Genomic DNA, 22,003 nt, shown 5'->3' with positions numbered 1-22,003 from the left:
GGGGGGTGGGGGGTGGGGTGGTAGACAGAAAGGCTCAGAGAGTTTCTAAGGGACTGTTGAGCAGAGCTTAGGCTCTGCACTTGACCTGAATGACAGGCTTACAAATGTGACCACTTGTGTCCTACAACTCTTCTGAAAGCCTGATTAACTCTCTGAACACTAATCACAATTCTGCAATGGTCGAGAACTTAGATATTGAGCCTCAACTTATATTTGAGCCTCTACTTTTTTTTTTTTTGCTGGTAAATTTAAAAAATGTTTCTTTTTATTGGAGTATAATTGCTTTGAGCTTCCCTTGTGACTCAGCGGTAAAGAATCCACCTGCAATGCAAGAGACAGAGGTTTGATCCCTGGATGGGGAAGATCCCCTGGAGAAGGAAATGGCAACCCGGCTCCAGCATTCTTGCCTGGAAAATCCCATTGACAGAGGAGCCTGGTGGCCTACTGTTCATGGGGGTCATGAAGAGTCAGACACAACTGAGCGACTAAACAACCACCAACAATTGTTGTTGTTGTTGTTTAGTCACTAAGTCATGTAGAACTCTTTGTGACCCCATGGACTGCAGCACACCAGGCTCTCATGTCCTTCACTATCTCCCAGAGTTTGCTCAAATTCATGTCCATTGAGTCGGTGGATGCTATCTAACCACCTCATCCTTAGCCACCCCCGTCTCCTTTTGTCTTCAGTCTTTCCCAGCATCAGGGTCTTTTCCAGTGAGTCTTTGCATCAGGTGGTCAAAGTATTGGAGCTTCAGCTTCAGCATAGTTGCTTTATAACGTGTTAGTTTATGCTGTACAGCAAAGTGAATCAGCTATACATATACATATATCCCCTCGTTTTTGGATTTCCTTCCCATTTAGGTCACCACAGAGCATTGAGTAGAGCTCCCTGAGCTCCATAATAGGTTTTCTCATTAGTTATCTGTTTTATACATAGTGTCAATAGTGTATCTATGTCAGTCCCAATCTCCCAATTCATCCACTTCCGTTTCCCCTTTGGTATCCATACTTTTGTTCACTATGCCTGTGTCTCTGTTTCTCCTTTGCAAATAGGTTCATCTGTACCATTTTTCTAGATTCCACATATATATGTTAATATGTGATAATTATTTTTTTCTTTCTGACTTACTTCACTCTACTGTTTATCAAGTCATAAGCAGAACATTCTTTCCAGGGAGAATAAAAAAAAATTAACCACATTAACAATAATCAGAACAAAGCATCTTTAAATCTTAAGAAATCAGATCAGCAGACTGTATTCACTCATGCTAAGTTTCTCTACCCCTGTTTTGAAGAAAGGGCATTGAATTTCAGGCTGTCTTTTATTGTGGGGTTTGTAATCAGTGCTGGATTTCTTATAATAGGAAGTTCTTGATTAGTAAAGAAGATACTTTGAAATTTAAGTCTTATGACCTCTCTTCACTTGACACTCTACAAAAAGGAAAATTCACTGTAAGTCATGAGTGTGAAATTTTTTAAGAAAAATGGTGACCTACTGGTGACTGTGACAGAGTATTTATGCTTTTAGTAATGACTTTAAGAAGAAAGGAAGTCACACTAAACCCTTGACCATAAACATGAGATGTTTGTACACCACTGGAGTTTGCTCTCACTCTTTCTGAAAAACCTCTTATATGATACCATAATTGGTTCAAAGACCATCTCTCTTCTTCACATTAAAGTCATACTTCACAAAGAGTGAATTCATTTTAATGCTTATTTGTATCCAAACTAAAAATGGATTAGCTTTTCTGCTTATTATTCATGTGGATTGGTCACATAATCTGTATGAGTAGCTGAGATGTCATCGTACCTGAAACTGAGTTATTTGATGGAGAACAGACATTTCAGATTCACCACTTGAATTATCCGTCTGTAATATTTTCATTTGTTTTGCCCAATCCTAATATTGCTCTCTGGAGGAGGGCATGGCAACCCACTCCAGTATTCTTGCCTGGAAAATCCCCATGGACAGAGGAGCCTGGCAGGCTACAGTCCATAGGGTTGCAAAGAGTCAGATATGACTGAGTGACTAAGCACTCACACACAATAATACTCTGCCCTCTCTCACATGCTGTTTGATGTGTGGTGTGTAGTCCATTGTCATCTGAATACAAAAGTTGGACATGAGCATCAGTGACATCAAAGATATGTGCTTTGAGGTACCCATTATGTGTTTAGGTACAGTGCTCAGTAGAGAAAACATGCGACCAAGAATTCCTGCCCTTATAGGCTTAAAATCCACTAGAGGAGACTGAACATATGCATAAAAAAGAATTAAATATTAGCATTTATTTAATAGACACTGGTATAGCTTTTGATCATAGCTTTCATGTAGTTGATTGGAAGGTAAACTTAAGGGAGAATTGTGAGGGCTTCCCAGGTAGTGCTAGTGGTAAAGAACCCACTTGCCATTGCAGGAGACACAGGAGATGCAGGTTTGATCCCTGGGTTGAAAAGATCCCCTGGAGGAGGAATTGGAAACCCACTCCAGTCTTCTTGCCTGGAAAATTCCATGGAATTTGTATTAAATTATTTGTAATTTGTATAATAATAATAATAATGATAAAATAAGTTTAAAAACAGGAGAAATGTGAGTTTTCTTATTCTCTTCAGATATATCTCCCTGTAGTGGGCACTTCACATAAAGTATCTCATTTAATTGTTTAAACACTGCCTATAAAGTAGATACTATTATCTTCATTTTTTAGATTAAGAAATTGAGGCTTAGAGGATTTGATACTTGGCCAAATTATTGTAATTCTCCTTTATTGTAAAAATAGGCATTTTTGTCATCTGCAATGAGAGTGTATATGTATACACTCTAAATATTTCTGTATCTATATAGTTGAAAAAACTCCCATGTCAGGTATATTTATCGGCCACATTTGAAATACTTCTTATAGTGTCCAGCACCATTTTTTCATAAATTTGACTTATTTTCATTTGCGAGAATACTTGGCTTGCAGGTGGAGAAATAAATTTAACTTAGAGGAGTGGAGAGACCAAAGACATGGTAAAATTGGTGTGTATCTTAAAAGAGAATTCTAATTATAAGGACCTCTTAAATCTAAAAGCTTTTCCCTTTGGTATAAGCTATTGACTGTGTGAAACATGGTGTTTTACATTAAAAATGGTGTTTGAGGTGAATTGCTTGAAGCACCATGGTTTTCTGCAAAAACATTATAGGGAAAGATCAAGTAAGAAGATGCTTACTGCTGCAGATCAGAAGAATAGATCAATAAGAGGGAATACTAAAACAGTCATGTTTTAAAGAATTAGTTCACAGGAGAAAAGAGCTGTGGGTCAAAGAATGTAAACACACATGTTCTGACATACCCTATGTACACACAAACTTATATACACATAACATGTAAATATAGATGCATTTTAGGCAAGTGATCCAATTAATTCCATTTATGCATTTTCCCAGCCATATACATTAGCCTTACTAGGTCTTTTGTCAGCTGCCCTGTGGAGAACAATTAAAAAATTGACTATTCAGCATTTATCAAACCCTCACAGTATGTAAGCACTGTGCTCAGTGATAAAGATGTAACAGAGAAAATAGTCTTTGTCTTTCAGGGCTCCCAGTATCCTTGGGAAGGTGTTATTGCAGTGGTGTGGTGAAATAGAATAGACATTCACAGAGTTTCAGGATCCTAGAGGAGATGTATCATGGAGGACTTCTTGGAGGAGGTGATGTCTGAACTGAGTCTTGAAAAGCAAGCTGCAGTTAGTCAAAAGGAAATCGGAAAGGTGGAAGCCCTTCCAGGACACGGTATGAACAAAGGCCAGGAGCTTGAAACAGAATAGTGTGTATATTCTGGGGTTGCTGGAGTACAGTGATGAAGGAGGAATGAGAGGTGAGGGTGGAGAGGTAGGTCACATCTACCAGGGCTCAGGGGACTTTATACTTACTGCCAGTTACATTGGGCGTTAATAGGGGTTAAAGCATGGTTAAATCAGATTTGTTTCTTAGCGGATCATTCTAGAAGCTGTACGGAGAATTTTTTTTTTTTTTTTTTAATGTGGACAAAACCAGAGCTCAGGATTTAGTTTCAGATGCTATTGTAGAAATGTAGGCAAGGGGTCTTCTCTGGTGGCTCAGCGGTAAAGAATCCACCTAACAATGCAGGAGACAGGAGTTCAATCCTTGCTCCAGGAAGATTCCACATGCCGTGGGACAACTAAGCCCATGTGCCTCAACTATTAAGCCTGTGCTCTAAAGCCCAGGAGCGGCAACTACTCAGCCCACACGCTGCAACTACTGAAGCCCACCTACCTTAGAGCCTGCGCACTGCAGAGAAGCCACTGCAATGAGAAGCTGTTGCACCGCAACTAGAACAAAGCCCACATAGAAACGAAGTCCCAGCACAGCCAAAATAAATAAATAATAATAAAAATATTTTTTAAACAAAGAAATGTAGGCAAGAGATGCTGAGAGTTTGAACAGCATGGTTCAGGAGTAACAGGGACTGGGTAATACAATACAGGCACAGGGCTTAAGCAATGTTCATGAGGTTCAGTTGGTTAAGACCTGGTGCTTATTTGCATATGGACAGATGGATGGGAATTTCTTAGAGTTTTAGCTTGGGTAGCTCAGTGTGAGGGTGCAGAGGACCACACATCCGAGAAGGAACATGAACTGATGGGGAACGTTGGAGGTGTGCTGAGTTTAGCTTGATGTGTCTGTGTTTCATTTGGGAAGAGTTCATCAGCGCAGGGATAGTTCAGAGCTTGAGAAAGAGGTCTCCAGTGACAAATTTGGGAGCTGTCTGCCTATAGGTGTATAAAAAATTGAATACAGCTTCTTCTGCATAGTACATTGTGTGGTCTTTTCCTCCTTATGCCTTTTAAGTGTTAGCAAAGATGTACATCTCCATCAATACACAGTAATTATTATTATACCTCCGGGTTGTGCCCGAACAGCGGAGTGATCTCATAGAACAGGAAATGCTTTAGGAAAAATGCAAGTAACCAGAGGCTTTGTGGTTGCTTTCTTCCAGGTGCATCCGTGGAAATGCCTGCCGCAGAGGGATCTAGCTTGAGTTGACCTTTCAGCGGCGCATCCTTTTGAGGACCCTTTGTGCAGTCCAAAATGGCAGAGAAGGTTCCCCCTGGCTTAAACAGGAAGACGTCAAGGTCGACACTTTCTCTTCCACCGGAACCAGTGGACATCATTAGGAGCAAAACGTGCTCCCGGAGGGTGAAGATCAACGTGGGGGGCCTCAACCACGAGGTCCTGTGGAGAACGTTGGACCGGTTGCCCAGGACCCGCCTGGGGAAGCTCCGGGACTGCAACACGCACGAGAGCCTCCTGGAGGTGTGCGATGACTACAACCTGAATGAGAACGAGTATTTCTTTGATCGGCACCCGGGAGCCTTCACTTCCATTTTAAATTTCTACCGGACAGGGAAGCTCCACATGATGGAAGAAATGTGCGCTCTCTCTTTTGGCCAAGAGCTTGATTACTGGGGGATCGATGAGATCTACTTAGAGTCGTGCTGCCAAGCCAGGTATCATCAAAAGAAGGAGCAGATGAACGAAGAACTGAGGCGGGAGGCGGAGACCATGCGGGAACGCGAGGGTGAAGAGTTTGATAACACCTGCTGCCCTGAGAAGAGGAAGAAACTCTGGGACCTGCTGGAGAAGCCCAACTCGTCCGTGGCTGCCAAGGTATGAAAAGCAAGAGTGTGACTTTCCTACGCGTGGTTCGAAAAGGTGGTTCCTATATTCTAGAAAGTGTGCTTTTCATGGTTTAAGATGTTTGGGTAAGACGTAGGATAGTGTGGCTATGCAGGGAGACGTCCTTTCCAAGATCTTATGGAGTGAAATCGACTTATTCTTATTGATAAGCATACATTGGCATTCTCTTTCCTAAGTGTTTTTTGTTACTTGGGAACAGCCTAGGTGCTTGGATGTTGAAGACTGCTGGCCACCCAGACACCGTCTGGGGTTGGTGACTTGGAGTCTGAGGGGAAAACATGAACTCAGATCCATCGGGTGTGGAGTCTTGCAGAGAGGCCTGGGCACCATCCTGAATGAAGTGAGGTGCTGTCGCAGAAAGTGGAGGAAGTGCCTCCTGGCCTGGTCCTCTGGAGGAGCAGGGGAGACTGGAGAGCATGGTCCAGTGTAGACCAGCAAGGCAGGGGGCCCCCACATGAGAAAGGATCCGCCTTATGAGGCAGTGTAAGGGGTGAATCAGTGTCACCATGCATCGACTGACCTCCTCTTGTGAGGTCTGCTCTAACAGTGTTGTTTCTGTTGGTGTATAATTGTGTTCACAATTGAGATGTTCCCATATCTCAGATCATAAAGTGTTGGCTGAAAAGGAAGGTCAATTCATATTTTTCCATTGGTCTTGGATAAATCTCAATCTAAGAGTAAAAATTTTGGCCAGTAATTTCAGTATTTAATTCAATTGCATGACAGTGTTTATCTAACTCTATTTGGAGCTTTGAGGGTTAGCAGAAACGTATTTTCATTGCATATATTTAGTTCTTTATTTCAGTATGAATTGTAAGTAAAATGCCCAAAGAGTCATCTTCAGCTGCAGAAGCATAGGATTGACATTTTGTGCCAATTAGATGAAAATGGAATATGGAGTAGAGAAGAGAAAACAGTGAATAATCCTATAAATTCTGTCTTTTTTCCCATTGTCTTTTCTTATAAACAGTAAAAATTATGGAAATATAATTGATTCTGTGTGCCTTTGACTGAAAATTAAAATTCTCCATAACAGTCTACAGCATGTAAATAACATAAATTATCAACTGAATGCAGACTATCATAAAACTGCTTCTTGCACTGATTGATATTTCTAGTTTTGCATCTTTTGACTTATAAAGGCATTTTACTTTCCGGCCAGGATGTGAAACTAAATGGAATGAAATGTTATTTCTGCTGTTCATGATGAGGAAATGCACATTTTGTGGCAAATGAAAGATTTCAACTAGGTCTTTTGTAGTTATGAATAATTTGTTTCCTTTTGTTTTATCTGTAAGAGAGAGATGTGGACTTTGGTTGAGAAAGGTTGCTAGTCTTTCCAATGTAAACCTTTAAGTTACACATTTGAGTTACTGCTAAAAACATGGAGTGAATTTTGAAGCCGAATAAGATAAATTCTGGGTTTAGGGGAGTATTTTGGGTGTCAAATGAACTCTTTCAAGATTTTAGACAGTTGAGGAATAAATCATTGTACCACCAGATGGTCCAGAGGGAGTTAGCCAAATATAAGCAGCTAAATCAAAGAAAATTTGAAAGGCCAATTTGATTTATTTGCTGATAACATTATTAACACACATCTAAAATTAAGTATTGTTATAGAAAAAAATGTCAAGTATGTACATATTTTTTCTGAAGAATTCCTGATAAGGATGCAATAATGTCAGTAATTTCATTCCTGAGATGACAGAGTTTGTTTAATTTCTAAAGTTTAGACACAGAGACATGTCTTGATCTCTAAGAAGGTGTTGTTGATAAAGGTCTATTGTATATAGTTGTATATAATATAATATATACACACACCCCTCTACATCAGACAGAGTATTTAAACCTGTTTCAGATTATGTTTGCACAGATATCTACCTGAAAACTATACCCAGCAGCCAAGGACCTTGGTTTTGTAAGATTTTTTGAAGTTGTAAATAATAAATTCGGTTCCAAATTATTAATCAAGCTAAGCCAATCTCTGCTAGCCTAAGTAGATTCTCTACTAAATTTTCATAAAGGATTTGTGTTTGTTTGTTTAAATGTGTACATTTCCCTCTCTGTTTGAATGGGGGAAATATACAAATTCTTTACATTTGATTGCATGGTAGTTAAGTGAAAGTATTGTTTACTTGTCTGAGGTTTGGAGCCTTTTAGAAACAGCTCTGTATGATGCCTTATACAATCCACTAACTACCTTTCCTGTACTCTTCTCTAGTCGTCTAACTTGTTATTTTTCTGGAATAATTATTGGTGAGGGGAGTGCTAATGTGATGTGTGTATGAATATGTGTAAATAGTATTTTTACAACTTGGGAAAAATTCATTTTGTCAGTGCTTCAGTAGGATTGTATTCTAGCTCTCACTATGTTATAGGTACATCAGGATCCTGCTTGTGCTATGAAATTCTTATGCAGGAATGCTTGGAATTTGTGTTTTTTTTCTAACTTGCTTGAGAGGTAAGATAACTTTGGAGGAGAGTATCTGTTTACCTTGCTTTTTCAGTTATTGGTTTTGTGTGTGTGTGTGTGTGTGTGTGTGTGTGAAGTCACTTCAGTCGTGTCCAACTCTTTGTGACCCTATGGACTGTAGCCCACCAAGTTCCTCTGTCCATGGGATTCTCCAGATGAGAATACTGGAGTAGGTTGCCATCAGTTATTGCTTATTCAGTTGAATGTTTATAGATGGTTCTCTGTGCACTACACACGTTAGAGCAGACATGTAGAATCACTCCTTTCTCTCCAGAATTTAATAAATATTCTTTTAGCTTAAACAGGGATTTCATATCCTAGAAAATATTTGTTTTTGTCTCTTTTGGTTTTTCTATATTTTATAATATTTCTATAGTAAGATATAAATATTATGAAATTATATAATCCCTAGTGTAGCAGGAAAAATTCGACATTTTCTATCAAATATTCCATAGTAAGTTAAAATATCTATTCATTGACATGGAATAAATACTCAGTAATCTATTATGTAATAATTGTTCAGTCTGTCCTAGGTGTATCCGCTGTGATATGTAAAATTATTGCAAGGCCTACTGATCTGTCATACCATCTCTGGATATGACCCTGACAGTAACAATTCAGCTCTTATAGAACATGCTCCTTGATGTCATTTCTATTCATTGAACTTTCTAGTATATTAGTAAGTGAAAAAAAAAGGCAAATAGAGTTTAAAAGTGTGATATATTTTAAATGTCTATATTTAATAAATTAACATTTTTACACACTTATAGAATACCATGAAATACAATTGTACTTCCCCAAAATAGACACTTTGTGAAAAACAAAGTGTTTTTTGGGGCATGGTATCATCTGGTAATGGGACCTGAGTTTATATCTGTGTGATGGGCTTTGTTTTTTAATCCTGTGCCTCTGGTGACTGTAAATTTTCCCTCCCGTAGAGATAATGTGTAAAGTTTACATTTGAGACTATTTGTGAATGTGGGGTCCAGTCAAATGGGCCTGGGGGGATGACTGGGACCAGTCTCTGGGTTACCACAACATGGAATTGCAGGCTTTGGGACACCTGTCATAGGAACATGCAAGGAGAGGAGATGGGCTTAACTGGCTGCCAGTTTCCTGGGCAGTGATTTGGAATTAGATGTGATCCTGTACCTCTTCCAGCCCAGGGCAACTTAGTCAGCTTCTGAATTGGAAACATTTTCTTTTTCTCTTTGGCCTCTTCCCAAAGGAACTGCAGTAGTGATTCCCTTTTAAATACTGCTTACAGCAACTCGGGTCTGAAAGGTGTTTGAAAGCATTTATTTAGGGGAAATGGTTCTATGGCTGGCGGGCTTATCAGCCTTTGGGATGAAAAATGACCAGGAAGAAGCATAGCCCATCTGAGAGTTGGAGGGGACTAGACTCAGTACGGTATAGCGCCCTCACTAGGGTATCTGAGGAAGGTCAAGGGCAAAGGGAGTCAGTAGGTCTTCAGACAAACCCAGTTAGGAATGACTGCCCAGGAGGCAAACCTCAACCCAGCAAGTAAGTGGACGTGGTGTGCAGACAGTGCTCTATAGCCTTCTCATATGAGATTCTGCTCTCTGTCTGATGGATTGTTACTGGGCATGGTGGGGAGATCAAGGATAACTTTGGGGGCCAAGAGGTCTGGTACAGGTCTGTTATTCCAGGGAAGGTGAGAAATCTTTAGAAGCCACAGGCCATGGAGAAGATGGGAGGCACCTTCCCAGAATGAACCTCCCTGAGTTATGGGCAAGGGTTACGGTGGTAGATTTCCTGCTTGTCTCCCTAATGTTAGGAAGAACCTTACCATTACCCCTGGGTTGGTTATGGTAGTGAAAGACAGTTTTTCTTTTCCTACTTTTTCTTTCTTATTTTTTCTTTCATAAGTCTTGCTTATTTAAGTTAGGTGTCTTTGAAAGTGAAAGGGTTCGTGGCTCAGTCATGTCTCACTGTTTGTGACCCCATGGATGGTAGACCGCCAGGCTCCTCTGTCCATGGGATTCTCCAGGCAAGAACGCTGGAATGGGTTCCCATTCCTTTCCCCAGAGGATCTTCCAGACCCAGCGATCGAACCCCGGTCTCCTGTATTGCAGGCGGACTCTTTGCCACCTGGGACACCAGAGAAACACTAGGCATCTTTGGTTGTAAGTAAAAGAAATGTGCTGGCTATAGTAGTAGTAGAACAACATGGTGTCCGCTAGCTCCTGAATTTGAAATATCACAGTGTCACAGGGCAGGACAAGTTCAATCCTCAGTTTGTCCCAAGTCTAAAATCTCAGGGGGAGGGTTCAACTTAGGCCAAGTACCCACTCTAAGCCAACCAGCTGTGGTTAGGGCAGCCAACAGGTTGATCCCAGGGGTCGGGTCAGGAAACCAGCCTGTAAGCAATCCTAATAAGGACAATGTAATGCCACATCTGCCACTTCTCTTCATCTGCGCCAGGACAGAGAGAGCCCCGCAAAAGTCCTGTTGGACGGGGTCCTGGCTCACTGGGGGCCACTGTTTATCATCTGCTTCTCTCTCTTCAGTTTCCCCATTTCTCCTCAGCTGCCACTTATTTAAGGGGTACCTTTTCCCCCATTCTCTTCTCCTCCTCCCTTTCCCCAACCCCCTTTCTCTCTCTCTGTCTCTCTTTCATCCTCAGGAAAATGGAAAGGATGATTGAGTAAAGAATTACTAACTTTTTCAGTAATGACCCCCTAAGGAAAAAAATAAGCTAAATTTAAATTCTCTCTAAAGAAAGATACTGCATATGAAGGAATATGATTTTGTCAGGTAGGTTCGACATTGAAGGGCTACAAACTATTGAAATAGGTAAGAATTTTTTCACCCCTCCCCACAAGAACCAATTTTCTCCTCTTGGTAATGACACTGAGAATGCATCGAATGCAGGAAGGCAATGACTGTGTTTCCTGCTTCTGGCTCATGAGCTCCAGGGTATTCATATGGCCACCATCACTGGTGGGACGCAGCAGAGTCCTTAGAGCAAGCATGGGAAGGGTCCGGAGACCTCCGCTATCATTGGATCAAGAGGGAAATTGGCCAGGATGGATGTCTGCAGTCTGTCCCTAGACCTCCAGCTCTCTGAGGAGCCAGAGTCCAAAGTTACTAGTTTCCCAGGAAATGGTGCCTATTCGTCGCCCTTCGATGATAACCGCCCTCTCTATTCTGATGGAATTAGAGTGTAGACCTTTCAAGTCACAGAAATAGTAAAAAGAAAATAAATCCAAATAAAACAAAACTCCTGTGCGTTCATCAAGAGGAAAAGAATATTTAACATTCTGATTCTATTTATAGTATATGGATCAGTTATTCTCATGCTTTGAATGAGAAAAGAAAGGTATGAAAACAGAGCCATAAATTATTTCCTTTTAGTCCAAGAAGAGAACTTTCACATGTTATGCATGTGTGTGTATATATATGTATATGTATATACATTTATATACATATATATGTGTGTATATACATATATATATGTATATACACACATGCATAATTCTCTACTATACACATGCACACACATGCACACATATATACATACACATATGTATGTCTCTCTCTATATACAGTCAGGTGAGCAACACTGCTCATACAAAACCCTCAGTTTAGCTTTCTGATAACTTTCTTAGTGATTAAGAGTAACAGTAACCATCAAAACCATAAATGGGTGACCAAAATAAACAATGCCATGTGAATACACACAGAAATCTCCCTGCATTGTCCCCTCTGTGGGTTGAGCCGTACTCTAGTTCATGCCTTGAATTGTCAGTGGTCTAATTAGTGCGCTGGCCATGCTGTTTCTGTATTGAATGCTTGTTGATTTCACTTCTTGGCCTTTCCTTTCTGCATTCCAGCTGCACAGATTAGGTTTTTGCATTTTTCTGGGAACAGGGCACAAGGGTTGGGAGATGCTCACAGGAGTTAACAGAACTTGGCCAGTCTGTGGATGATTCAATTGGAGAGAAGTTTTTCTTTCTTAAAATATTTAATCCATGCAGACTAACAGGCTGAAAGTCTGGAAGATATTATGTATAAGAGAATAAAACAGATGAGGTAGAAAACAACATTGGGCTTTTAAAGAAAATTATGTATTTTTAATTGGAGGATAATTGCTTTACAATATTGTGTTAGTTTCTGCCAGATATCAACATGAATCAGCCATAGGTGTACATATGTCCCCTCCCTCTTGAAAATCCCTCCCACTTTCCTCTCTTTGATGAAGATGGCTCAATTACTCCATTGTTTGGTTCCAGATCCATGCATCTCTGCTTTTCCCAAAAATCTGCCGTGAAAATGCACCACTCTTTGTCCACTTGGCCTCATTTGATCAGAAAGAGAAAGGTGAAAAAAGAAGTTGCTAGAAAATTCACATCCCATGTGCTTTTAGCACAGGGAGTCATAAATCCTGGTTTTGCTGAGAATACCCCAGTTAAAGTTGTTAGACTTTTGCCCTACTCTAATTATCAATAACGTCTCCTTTCATTCTTAAAAAGTGTCCCAATTTGCACAATAAGCTATGTGATCACCTTACACGAGAGTATTTTTTAAAAAAGAAATTATCCACAAATCGTATATGTTTCCTCTTTACTTCTTGTTTATGTCTTAGGAGGGCAGTCTTAATTTTCATCTCTTGAAAAATCACTAGTTTCCATTAAATACTAAAAGAAGACAGTCAGATTCCTTTCAAGCTTGATTTTTAAACCTCAATAAGTAATTATCATTTTCAAAGTAAAAAAAAAAAAAACAACTAAGGAGTTCTTTCTACATTATCTAATGTTATCTCAGAACATCAGTAGTATTTAAATATTCTGGTTTTAAAAATCCACGTACACTGCTTTGGTTATTAACAGATTTGTTTTCTTTATTTCAAGTGAGAGACTTTATAAAGTGACGAATGTACTACTTTAGGTAAGCATAAGTATTATGAAGGAATGGTCACAATATTTAACACTCTCCACTTTGGAAGGCTCTAGGATGGTTTGACGGAGAAGGCAACGGCACCCCACTCCAGTACTCTCGCCTGGAAAATCCCATGGACAGAGGAACCTGATAGGCTACAGTCCATGGGGTCGCTAAGAGTCAGACACGAGTGAGCAACTTCACTTCCACTTTTCCCTTTCATGCACTGGAGAAGGAAATGGCAACCCACTCCAGTATTCTTGCCTGGAGAATCCCAGGGACGGCAGAGCCTGGTGGGCTGCCGTCTGTGGGGTCGCACAGAGTCGGACATGACTGAAGCGACTTAGCAGCAGCAGCAGCAGCAGGATGGTTTGAATAATGTTTTAGATTACGTATTCTTATCTTAGCTTTATCTCCCATTTAAAAAAAAAATAAGCTAAACGAACACTTTCCAAATACTAAGAGTTTATAAGAAAGTTCCCATGATGTATATGCCTTGACGTCAGATACCTTGCCTGTCCTATTAGCTTTTAAGCATTTTTATTGTCTGTTGGAACTTGCCTGGAAAATCTCATGGACGGAGGAGCCTGGTAGGCTGCAGTCCATGGGGTCGCTAAGAGTCGGACGCAACTGAGCGACTTCACTTTCACTTTTCACTTTCATGCATTGGAGAAGGAAATGGCAACCCACTCCAGTGTTCTTGCCTGGAGAATCCCAGGGACAGCGGAGCCTGGTGGGCTGCCATCAATGGGGTCGCACAGAGTCGGACACGACTGAGGTGACTTAGCAGTTAGCAGTAGCAGTGGAACTTTGCCCTGAAAATTTCATCGAATTAATTGTATGATAGTGCTGTCTTGTAACTGCTTTGATTCCACAGTAGATGATTAGTCTCTGCCTCATCCATGTTTATTTATATTGTTACTATTTAACCTTTCCCCTGGTGTGCTACGATATTCAGGTCACCCTGGTAACTATCACTTTGTGCTGTGATATGGTGCAGATATGGGCTTCCCTGGTGGCTCAGCAGTAAAGAATCTGCCTGCCTATGCCTGCCAGTTCATGAGACGTGGGTTCAATCCCTGGGTCTGCAAGATCCCCTGGAGAAGGAAATGGCAATCCACTTCAGTATTCCTGCCTGGAAAATTCCATGGACAGAGGAGCCTGGCAGGCTACAGTCCATGGGGTCACAGAATCGTACATGACTGAACAGCTAAACAACAAGAATATGGTACAGATATAGCAGTTAGTTGCATTGGAACTGAACATGGCAAGATGCTATTCTGAATTTCGCTGATCTTTCCCTTTTTTCTAGCCACTGACATACTTGACAAAAACATTTGTCATATAAAATGAAACAAAATACTCTCTTTCCAAAGAACTTGTTAATACTTGTTTATTATGGAATGTCAAAGTAGCCAATTTGAATATTAATATTGCGTATGAAATATTGAACTTTTATTAATATTAAATATTATATAAATTAAATCATCAAAAATAAAAAGTTTTGGGCACTTCCTTTATTTTAACTGGTTGATCCTTCCACCTTGTTCTACAAAAGAGACAGTTCATGAGAAATACACTTGGAGAAATTTAAATTTGGAAAGTAAAATAACAAAAAAGAATTAAAAGCAAAAAACAGCACTAGATAAAACATATTTTAAATTGTCCCAGTAACAATAGGGAATGTTTCATTTTTTGCAAAATGCTTTGCATAATTTTAATTTAAAAATGACAGTCATAAACAAAATTTTGTGTTCATGATTAGAAAAATTTACACATCTGTCTTTAGAGAAACACGTTTACTGACTCAAAGTAAGAACCATTCTTAACACAGAGACTCTGTATACAGATGTGAATTGACCATTGATAAGAAAGATTTTTAAAAAATAATTATCAAAGTTGATTCTAGATAAATTATTGAAATAAAAATTCCTTTCAATTAAATATGATTACATAGAGAAAAATAATCCTTGCTGCTAATGTACAATTTGTGAAATAACCAAAGATTATGATAGATTTTTTAAATTTTGACATTGATTTAGCATTGACAGTTTTATACTATTTGAGAATAACCCCCAGAGTTCCATGACATTCAATAATCTATAATGTGCGAGGTATAAATCTGAATTCTGTATAATGTAAGGTTTGTCTGTAGGAACTAGTGACTTAGTGAGTTTAGCTGGCCCCCAGGCACTGTTACCTTCTCCCAATCTGTTTCTTGCCTCTGGTTGTCATATACACTGTCATTAACTGCTCCTATATTTTATGGGGGGAGGGGACCCTATGGTATCATAGAGATTCACACAGGACACATCCTTCATTTAAAATATCCTATTTAAAAATAGTAAGAGAGTTAGGATCTTTTAAGGCATCAGTCACTCTGAAAATTTTTCTTGTCCATCAATAGCCAGGGTGGTCGTTAAAACCCTTCCTTCCTCTGCAGTGGAGCAGAGAAGGATAAAAGAGTTCCCAGGTCACAGCTGCCAGCATGGAGTATGTGACATTGAAGGCAAGCTGTACTTCCTATATCTGTAACATTGTGGTTGATGATAGCTTTATAGTTTACAGTGAGAACTTTGAAGGATTTCAAGAGACAGAGACTTCTCAGCAATTGCTCTGTCAGTTGACACACAAACATAACCCATCTAGAAAAAAACTGTTTGACATCGATCAGCTGGGAACAGAGAACTATAGTGATGGGCAATGGGAAAGTGGGGGAGGAAGGTATTTGTTCTCATCCTTCTAAAACTTTTCCAGGAGGCACTGAAAGTGAACATCAGAGCTCGATCAGACTCTGCACCTATGTATTATTTATTTGCAGCTGTGTATACATCAGTGTTTAAGTTAACTCGTTAGCTAATACAGAAAATGAATGGATTTTTTCCCCTCTTAAAGCATCCCCTTTAATGTCTTTATAAAGCTTTAAATGAGACAGTTCTGGATATTACCAGCTATCAAGTAGATAACTCCAACTGATGTTTGTGGTCAAGTTTCTGTGTCTTGGGTGGGCGAACCATGTAGCAGCAACCTTCACATAGTGTCACCTGAACTAGGTCAGTTCTTGAGTGTGTGTGTGTGAGAGTGTTTCTTACATACTGAGTTGACTGAAAAGTTCATTTGGGTTTCTCATACGATGTTACGGAAAAGCTGAAAGGAACTTTTTTGTCAACCCAGTATAATACAATGCTACCTCTCCATTAGAGTGTATTATAAAAACCCACCTGCACAAAAATGCAATGAACTTCAACCTGTATTTGGTAACTTAAGGTAGGTACAGCTTTGTCATCCAAATAAGACAGCTTGTTTAGAATATAAAGTTTATATTTAAATATAAAGCTAACCTGATTGGGCATGAAGTCCATGGAAGTGTTCTAATGGTCCAAGAATAGCAGGAAGAAGTATTTTCATTAGTGTCCCAGGATTTTGTTTCAGGATGCTAGAGGTCATTGCCACCCTGAATCTCATGCTTTTACTTACGTCTTGTTGAGTCACTCTCGACATAACCACAAGTGTTGAATGCTACTTTAAATAGCTCCTCAAGCCTAAGCCACAGCAGGACAAGGACAGCCAAGTAATCCCAGCGCAGCTCTGAATGGGGTTGCTTGATTGGAGCATCCTTCACTGCAGTCAACCTCAGGATATTTGCATATGAATGAAAGAACCTCCAACCTTCTGATCATTGTTTTATTTAATGTTAATATAAAACATAGAGTGTGATTTTAGATGTTGGTGTGCAGTTGTCTTATCTGGTGTCATCTAAATTAAATCCACAGCCAAATGTGTTCTTCATATTAGTTTTTTTTTTTTTTTAATTCATGTTTTAGTTTGCATCTTGGAGTTACCTCTTAAGTTTCTGGTAACGTTTTGTATAGGACTATCTCACTTGGGGGTTTCTCTGGTGGCTCAGTGGTAAAGAACCCGTTTGCCATGCAGGAGATAGGAGTTCTATCCCTGGGTCAGGAAGGTCTCCTGGTGAAGGAAATGGCTACCCCTCCAGTGTTCTTGCCTGGGAAATCCCATGGACAGAGGAGCCTGGTGGGCTATAGTCCATGCGGTTGCAAAGAGTCAGTCATGACTTAGTGACTAAACAACAACAATCTAACTCATACACTGGTGTCCAAACATGCTGTTTCAGCCAGAATTTGGTTGAATTGGAAAATAAATCACACCACATCTATGAAATATAGCAGCAGATTTGTACTGTGATAATTAGATATATTTCATTAATACAGTGGAAAACTAGCAGAGACCCTGTATAATATCCTTAAGGTAGGCATCCGATTCTATTTCAGTGCAGTTTTTCATTTAGAGACAGAAAAATACTGGTAAGCAACATTGTTTTTTAAAAGATGATGATTCGCTATACTACAGATGCAATGAAGTACATACGCAATGAAAGAAAATATGAAATAGGCTAGAATCTAGGATAACATGAATTTACGCTTATATATTTGCTATGTAAAAAAGCTAGTACATTTTATTATATTTCATAAATGAGTTCTGCAGGTGTGAAAATTACTGTATTATGTAAGTAAAGCAATTGAATTATGAGTAATATTAAAATTCAAAGCAAAGATCTGTTTTGAGCACTGGTATTTATTTTTCAAAGTCTTGCTCTTGAGCCATTATAAATATTTTAAATTGCATGGTGTGTTTACAAAGTGCTAATCACCTACACTTTTTTTCAAAGTTTTGTATATAGATTATACATGAAGTAGCTTAAAGGAGAGCAAACCATTTTGATAGGAATATTTTATTAATAACATTATATTGGGTATGTTTATCTATTGAAAAAATAATGTTACAATGTTCTGTATGTGCCTGTGTTTGTTAAGTTATCCTGCAAATGCCAAAGTGTTGATGAACTCGTCTACCCTGTTGCCCTTTGATGCATACATCTGAAACTGAGTCTGAAGATCAGCTGATAGTCTGTGCTGCTTTATCAGACATTCTGACCTGGCTGTGATGCTGTGGCCTCACAGTGTAATTTTAGTTAAGAAAATGTTCTCCAAGGCGCCATGTTGCCACCAGTGGGCACTTTGAAAAATATCCAAATGCCTTTCTCACTGCAGCTTTGCCCAAAGGAAGAAATGTCTTTATTACTTCCTTTCAGCTCTTATTTCCTGTCTGTCTGAGGAGGCTCACCTTCCGCTTGTCCTCTTTGCTACATACCTGCTTCTTAGCTCGTTCACCTGGGTCAGCACTTCCACAGGAATACAAAAGAAACCCTGTCCCTCTGCCCGCTTCACATACAGCTCTGCAGGTTCCCTCCAGAGTCTTCCTGATCAAGGCCTGTTTTGGTGGCACTTTGTTTCTTTAATTTATTTTTAATTGGAGGATAATTGCTTTACAATGTTGTGTTGTTTTCCTTCATACATCAGCATGAATCAGCCATAGGTATACACATACCCTCTCTCTCTTGAACGTCCCTCCCGCCTCCCACCTCATCCTTCCCCTCTAGGTTGTCACAGAGCACCCAACTAAGCTCCCTGTGGTACTATAGCAACTTCCTATAGCAACTTCCCAGCAACTATCTATTTTACACATGGGAATGTATATATTTCAATGCAACTCTCTCAATTCATTCCACACTCCTTCCTCCGCTGTGCCCACACATCTGTTCTCTATGTCTGAGTCTCTAGTCCTGCCCTGCAAATAAGTTCATCAATATCATTTTTCTAAATTCCATTTATATTTATTAATATATGATATTTGCTTTTCTCTTTCTGACTTACTGCACTCTGTATAACAGGCTCTAGGTTCATCCACCTCACTAGAACTGACTCAAATTTGTTCATTTTTATGGCTAAGTAGTATTCCATAGTATATATGTACCACAGCTTTCTTATCCACTCACCTGTCAGTGGACATCTACATTGCTTCCATGTCCTGGCTATTTTGAATAGCCCTGCAGTGGACATTGGAATACATGTGTATTTCTCAATAATGGTTTTCTCTGGGTATGCACCCAGTATTGGGATTGGTAAGTCATATGGTAGTTTTGTTCCTGGTTTTTTAAGAAATCTCCATACTGTTTTCCATAGTGGCTGTATCAATTTACATTCCCACCAACAGTGCAAGAGGGTTCCCTTTACTCCACACTCTCTCCAGCATTATTGTTTGTAGATTTTTTTGATGATGGCCATTCTGACCAGTGTGAGGTGACACCTCATTGTAGTTTTGATTTGCATTTCTCTAACAATAAGAAATATTGAGGCTTTTTTCATGTGTTTATTAGCCATCTGGATGGGTGACACTTTCTTGAACAGCTATTGATTTCCATTTAATTTGACTCCAAATGGATTTCACATTTGTCTTTAGCCTGGCTCTGAATCTTTTCATGAGATGACAGCTACCAGATGTCAGCAAAATTGAATACAGTGAAGAGTCCAGATGAGAGACGGGAGAGCATCCTGAAAAATCCAGACTTCGTTTTTGTCTTTAATTTTAAAAAAAATTAGTATTTGTTTTTATTTGTTTGGTTGTGCCAGATCTTAGTTGCAGTGTGGGAACTCTTAGTTGCAACATATGGTATCTAGTTCTCTGACCAGGAATTGAACCTGGGCCCCCTGCATTGGGAATTCAGAGACCTAGCCACTGGTCCACTAGGGAAGTCTCTGTCTTTAATTTATAAACAGGCATTTATGTTTCTTCATCCTAGTGCATCAAAGCCTGAGAGTAGGTAGATATTTTTTCTTTTCAACTCTTTAAAAGCAATGTCGAAATATTAATAGTACTTTTCCTCTTTGTTTGAGAGAAACTGATTCTTCACCCGCTCCATTCTCTCTCTTAATCCATGAGCTCTGCCCATGAAATGAAGCTGGTTTTTCTCTCTACTCCCTCATAATACTTATCACTATCCTCAGAACCTCTTAACTCTGGGGAAAGAGACTGTGGTTAATTGATAGCTGATACAGTCACAGATGGGTTTTCCAGGTGGCACCGATGATAAAGAACTCACCTGCCAATGCAGGAGACATAAGAGATGCAGGTTTGAACCCTGGGTTGGGGAGATCCTCTGAAGGAGGGCACGGCAATCCACTCCAGTATTCTTACCTGGAGAATCCCATGGACAGATGGTCCATGAGGTCACAAAAAGTCAGACATGACTGAAGCAACTGAGCACACACCCACAGTCACAGATGCTTTTTCAAGGCTATACCAACTTTTGTTCTCAAAGTCTTACTGTGAGATCTAGCTATCACTTCCTAACATCATCAGAGTTCTTGCTACACTTTCACCCTGTCTCTTATCCTGAGCCAGTTTTTGGTTTTTTTTTCTCTAATAATGGTTCCTTCACAACCTGGTAAAAAACGAACCTTGTTCCCTGAAGTCCAGAGTCATGATGTGAAGGCCACAATTTCTTGTCCTGTCAGTATTTAGGATGACCTTCCTGAAAGAGCAGGAGGGAAAGAATTTATATTGGGTGTCTGCTGTGTGTCATACACAGAACTGGGAGATGTTTCACATTGACCACTTACAACAGAGGTCGCAAATGTTTTCTGTCAAGGGCCAGGTAGTAAATATTTTCAGCTTAGGAGGCCATACGGTCTCTGTCACTACTACTTAGTTCTTTCTAGTGTGAAAGTAGCCAGACACCACGGTAAAGAAATGGGCCTATCTGGGTTCCAATAAACCTTGACAGCAGCCTGGATCTGGCTTATGGGCCATAATTTGCCTACCGCTACTTTATATCAATGTCATGAAAAAAACCATCCCATTATACAGTTAAGAGGGCTGCAACTCAGAAATATCAAATTCGTGTGTATTGTCCCTCACTGAGTGGCACGTTGGGATTTGTACCCATTCTGTTGGAAGCCTGACTTTCCCATGGCTCTTCTTCCTGGCCAGTTGTGTTTATCAGTCCTCTCTCATCATTGTCCAGTGCTCCTGTCCCAGCCCAGGAGTCATCGAAGACTGGTTTGTGGCTAAAAATCATCTTCTTACTGTACGCCTTGGATGTCACTGGGAACAACTACCTGTCACTCAGTTCCAGCTTTAATATTGCTCATCTTGAACTGACTTAGCACAGGGAGGAAATTATCTTTGAAATCTTCTTCTCTGACGACAACCATTTTCCCACCTCTTGAACTCTGATTACAACCATGGAGCCTTCCTTTTTCCACTACACGTATACTTTGTCCCTACTTCAAGCTCTTTTGCCTTTACTCATCCTATTCTTTTCCTTTTTTTTAATTTAATTTAATTTTTTATTTTTATTTATCTATTTTTTTTAATTTTTTTTTTTTATTATTATTATTTTTTTACTCCATTGAGATCACTGGATCCACTGGCTTGGTCAAGGCCTTGATCATCTCATACTTGGATGGTGGCCATGTCACTGACTGGACTTTCTCACTTCATTTCCCCCCTACTTCTCACCTATTCTCCATGTAACCAATAGAATTACCTTTAAAATATGTGCCACTGATTGGGGCACTTCTGGACTCTGAACCTCAGTGATTTCCCATTGCCTGCAGCCTAGTTCAAACTCCCTAGCTCTGCATTTAAGCTCCATCCTATCCAACCTTTCTATCCAGCCACATGCCTTACCACTCCTCATACACTGGACTCCAGTTATTCCGGACCATCAACCCTCCCTGAAGGCAGGGCGCTGGTCTAGACAGGTGTCTACTGCACTCAACAAGCAGTCCATCCATCCAAAAGGGACACATTTTTTGCTTATTTGCATTGGGTACATTGGCGAGAGCCACACCTGCACACACCTGACACGTTCCTGTGACCACCACTGCTTGCCTGACATGGAATGCCCGCTGCCCTTTCTCTTTCCCTCCTTGTTTCTCAGCTCACATGACCTTCTTCTGTGATGTCCACCTGATTATCCCTCCTGTTTTCTCCTCACTCTTTCTTTATACTGGTTATCTAGAGATTCTATCTGAGCCTTGTCACGTCCTCAG

General features: G+C 39.9%; 1 protein-coding gene across 4 annotated transcripts in view; it reads left to right on the top strand.

The window, feature by feature from the left end:
- The window catches only part of KCNB2 (potassium voltage-gated channel subfamily B member 2), a 435,594-nt gene that overhangs the window by 25,849 nt on the left and 387,742 nt on the right, over window positions 1-22,003 (top strand). For all 4 annotated transcript variants that reach the window (XM_081501700.1, XM_081501699.1, XM_081501701.1 and 1 more), the window contains one exon: window positions 5,010-5,680. In XM_081501700.1, the coding sequence (XP_081357826.1) occupies window positions 5,102-5,680 (579 nt within the window). In that variant the 5' untranslated portion in view covers window positions 5,010-5,101. The remainder of the gene's footprint in view (window positions 1-5,009; window positions 5,681-22,003) is intronic.

Source organism: Giraffa tippelskirchi, chromosome 6 (assembly GCF_054371585.1).
Source record: "Giraffa tippelskirchi isolate mGirTip1 chromosome 6, T2T-mGirTip1v1.2.pri, whole genome shotgun sequence".
NCBI lineage: Eukaryota > Metazoa > Chordata > Mammalia > Artiodactyla > Giraffidae > Giraffa > Giraffa tippelskirchi.
This window is presented reverse-complemented; position numbering and strand designations above follow the sequence as displayed.